We start from the raw sequence: 3,715 nt of genomic DNA on the forward strand, positions 1-3,715 counted from the left end.
TTCTAGAAGGTAGTGATTATGACTATAGAGTATCAGCAAGATAGGACCAAAGCCTGATAACTACCCAAAGGTTATTATTTTGCTGTTAAGCATAAATTAACAGAATGTGCCTCTCACCCAAAGCCCAGAAAAGGCCTTTTATAAAAGTTCCCATTGTCCTCCTTGTTCACCTTATTCACTGCCAACTCTGGACACTCCCTAACATCATCTGAAAATACATGACATCACTGAGCTCTCACCTGCAAGAGGATCTTCTTCCTCACTGCTTGTTGAAGGCAGTGGCTCTTCCAGGTTATCCCTGGAATCTGCACCAGAAATGGCTACAGCAGAATCTCGAGTGGAGGATCTTTCAGAGGATGAAGCTGGGGGGGAGCTAGAAAAAAACATGAAGGGGAAGTTACTTTGAGGAAGGGAATACTCGAACTACTTTCCCTTCTAAGCAAGACAAGTACATTTCTTGCTATTTTCTCACTCCTTTCCCCCCAATCTCCTAGTTCTTGTGGGGCTTAAGAAAAGTTTTATTCAATCATTTGCTTACCAATACTTCTACTTCCACTTTAAAAATTTAACCCCTCCTTGCAATAAAGAAAGCACCCCAAATCATATTCTTCATATTTCACCTGTCTTCAGTCTGTTGCTGGGATTCGCTTGGCCCATCTCCACTGCCCTGTGTTTCTGTAGTACGCTGAGGAATATCCACAGGAGCAGTGGTGTCTATCCCAAGTGGCTCTATGCTGCTGGATATTGCACTGTCCCCAACTCCCTCCTCCAGGTTGCAGGATGCCAGGCTGCTGGTATCCATAGGGGAGCCCTCCAGATGACTGCTCACAGCAGTTAGAACATCTGAATCCTCAGCCCTTTCTGGAGATGAGGCTGTGTGGAAACCACAAGAAGTCAGAAAATATAAATTCAGAAACCAAGGAAAAACCTTGCTAGACAACAAATTGGTCACATTTACTAGCAAACATCAGGCTTTGTAGCCCTATTCTATCTGCTGAACACATTCTTACAGATGAGATACTATATGCCTGATTGGGTAATTCCTAAATTATGCTTCAACAAAAGCAGAAGGGTATAGTGTAAAAAACATCTGACTTGGAGTAGCAAAACTGGTGCCAGGTTCCATGACTCTGGGCAAGCTTGTGCCCCTTAGCTTGACCAAATGCAAAATGGAAACACTTACCTAGCTCTAAGGTCCATTTTAGTTCTAATATTCCTTCATCCAACAAATTTGTGGAATAAGCTGTGCTTAAGGTTGCAATGAATTTTTAAAATGTACCAAAAAAAAATCTTTACTTACTTATCGTGGGAGCTGGTGACAACTCCATTAGAATTGCCTCTGTTTCAGCACCTGATCTTCTGGGACCTAAGACTTCTTGCTCCACAGGCATCAGAAGCTGTGAAGAGGACTCTGGTGTATTTGGAATATGAAGCTGCTGGGGAAGCTCTCCAATAGCTGGTGGGGGAGGCAGAGGTGGTTGCTGATGAGAAGTTTCCAGAGTAACAAGAGTCTGTTTGGGTCTAACTGAGGTGCCTTCTGCCAGAGATGTAGTTGGGTAGATATCAGGCCTAGTGGTCTTATCTTGCTCAGAAAAATGAGAATTATGTTAAATAGACACTTTGGTGGGGACCGTGTCACTGATAAACACATTCAGTTTAAAAAGGGCCTGGTTACACCCAAGAGAATTATATGTTGGTCACCTATGCCCTATAGAACAACTTAACAAAGGAACCTATGTACATAAATAGAGGGGAATTCTTTAATAAGCAATTATGCATCTTAAGAGCAACATGATGTGTTCTATTAATGTTTACAAATAGCTTCATTTAATTTTTTAAACAAAATATTAGTGCGGTAACCCTGAAGTGACTGCACCTACATTCTAATAAAATTTTTCTCAAGATCCTAAAGAATTTTCCCAAAAGCTCAGCATGAGGAAACAGCAACCACTTTAAGTGGCAAAAAATCAGGAAAAGGAGACAGGAGGTTTTAGGGAGTAGCTAACAAAGAAAAGCAAATTTGAAATGGTGAATAACTACACTATGAAAAGGACAGAGGTTACTATTGAATGAAGACAGAAGAAACACTAACAGAATGAAGAAATATGAACAGTGAAACAAAAGTTAAAGAGAAACAACATTTATTAAGCTTCTACTAGGTGACAGGCCTTACAAAGTTTGGTTGGTGCAACAAGCAACTGGCCTTCTTTGTAGGGTGCCCTAAAGTAGTCATTTCAGAGACCACGCTATCAAGAGTTTTCAAGGGATTTTCAAGGGACACTGTTACCTTCATCAGGGACTCCAAAAGTGGAGTGTCAGAGAATAGAAACAATCAAGAAAGGGACTGGAAAAATTCCATAGTGTGAGTGGTCTATGGAATATATTTTCAGTGCTTTTGGGGCAATATAACGAGCAAATTTAATCACTGGGGAAAATGAAGCCCCATGGGAAACACAGCAGGCTATATAGTTATCTCTAAGATTGGGTAATACCCTAAAACTATATAATTTATCTTGTTCCACAGAACACGGAGCATCTTTAGTTTTGGGTCATATAGGCCATAGTTATCTAAGAGGTGGGGAAAACATGGTAACCAACAGTTTTTATCAGAAAGGTTGGAAAAGGAAAGAAATAATTACCTGAGAGATTCTGTTCAGTAGTATTTGTTTTGGATATGGTACCCTGTGGAGGGAAAATATTGAATTTGGTTAATAAGAGGTCTTGTTTAGATTTGGGATGCGTTACTAATATATAAATATTTTATGTCATTACTGAAGAAAAAAGCAGGCTTTACTTTGTACTTGTAAAATTTTGTATTTTTGAAGTCTAACATAATGTTTGATATATAGTATAAATTTAAGGCTTACTGATTCTTACCTAATGTCTAAGTTTTCTGGTATAGTGAGACAAAACATTGCTAAAGTTATATGATTTAACCAGTGGGTCAGAAGACAGCAGGAGTGCCACAATTATATCCAAGTGGGGCAGAGGGATGGTTACTGCCTTATGCATATAGGTTTAACTTTTTTATTCCCTTCCTATCTAACTCCTATCTACCCTTCTCAACCATTTCTTCTCCCTGTATCTTCTCACTCATTAGGGTACAATACCAGAGGTGTAGCCTAGTCACATCAATTCTAGCTCTCAATTTCAGAGTAATTTTTTTCATGACACAACAAAAATGGAATTGAGTTCAACTGTTTACAGAGGAACAAAAGCCTTGTTGCTAAATCCAATGTATTCTAACTACAGTATACTATGGAGTCAAGAGTTGTAAACTAATTTTACCTCAGCTACTATCTTTGCTGTATGACCACAAGAACTAACGTCCCATTTTAATTCCCATGGAGTTGGATGAAATGATATTAGATACTATTGCATTCTAAATTTCTTTAAGTAACCTGTGTATTCTGATCCTTATTCTCTTTTTCTTCTTTAGTCACGTCAGCTATCTTAGCTTGTTCCTCAGCCAGCTGCTTCCTGCGTTTTTCTCGCCTCTCTTCCAGTTCCTCATCCCTCAGGGACTCCAGATGACTGATGATGGGTACTTTCACCACTAGATGTGAGAAGACAGGTACAGGATCAGAGACCATTTTTTAGTGAATTAGAGGAGTACAATGAGACAAAGGTAGCTGCAGATGAAGCTATTCCTTTTTTCAGTATGTCCTTTACTCCAGAACTCCAGAGGCCACCCACTTCTTATTGCACTGACCCT

The 3,715-nt window shown here is 39.5% G+C and overlaps 1 protein-coding gene across 1 annotated transcript; it reads right to left on the reverse strand.

Moving 5' to 3' along the window:
* Window positions 1-189: 189 nt before the first annotated feature.
* Window positions 190-3,593, reverse strand: LOC114029236 (E3 ubiquitin-protein ligase HUWE1-like). The gene is made up of 5 exons (XM_027843602.1): window positions 3,402-3,593; window positions 2,640-2,682; window positions 1,301-1,582; window positions 621-873; window positions 190-373 (listed from the first exon to the last, which is right to left on the reverse strand). The coding sequence occupies exons 1-5, from the start codon at window positions 3,591-3,593 to the stop codon at window positions 205-207; spliced, it is 939 nt and encodes a 312-aa protein (XP_027699403.1). The 3' UTR covers window positions 190-204.
* Window positions 3,594-3,715: the final 122 nt, after the last annotated feature.

The sequence above is a fragment of the Vombatus ursinus genome, unplaced genomic scaffold (genome assembly GCF_900497805.2).
Source record: "Vombatus ursinus unplaced genomic scaffold, bare-nosed wombat genome assembly UNPS02005172.1, whole genome shotgun sequence".
In the NCBI taxonomy this organism is placed as follows: Eukaryota; Metazoa; Chordata; class Mammalia; order Diprotodontia; family Vombatidae; genus Vombatus; species Vombatus ursinus.

Excerpts from the sequence above, each read along its gene's own strand:
- LOC114029236 (XM_027843602.1), bottom strand. The coding sequence starts at position 3,593 with ATGGTCTCTGATCCTGTACCTGTCTTCTCACATCTAGTGGTGAAAGTA. Across the intron at positions 2,683-3,401 it reads ATAAGGATCAGAATACACAG|GGTACCATATCCAAAACAAA; the intron begins GTTACTTAAAGA and ends TTCCCTCCACAG. Across the intron at positions 874-1,300 it reads GTCACCAGCTCCCACGATAA|CCTCATCTCCAGAAAGGGCT; the intron begins GTAAGTAAAGAT and ends GTTTCCACACAG.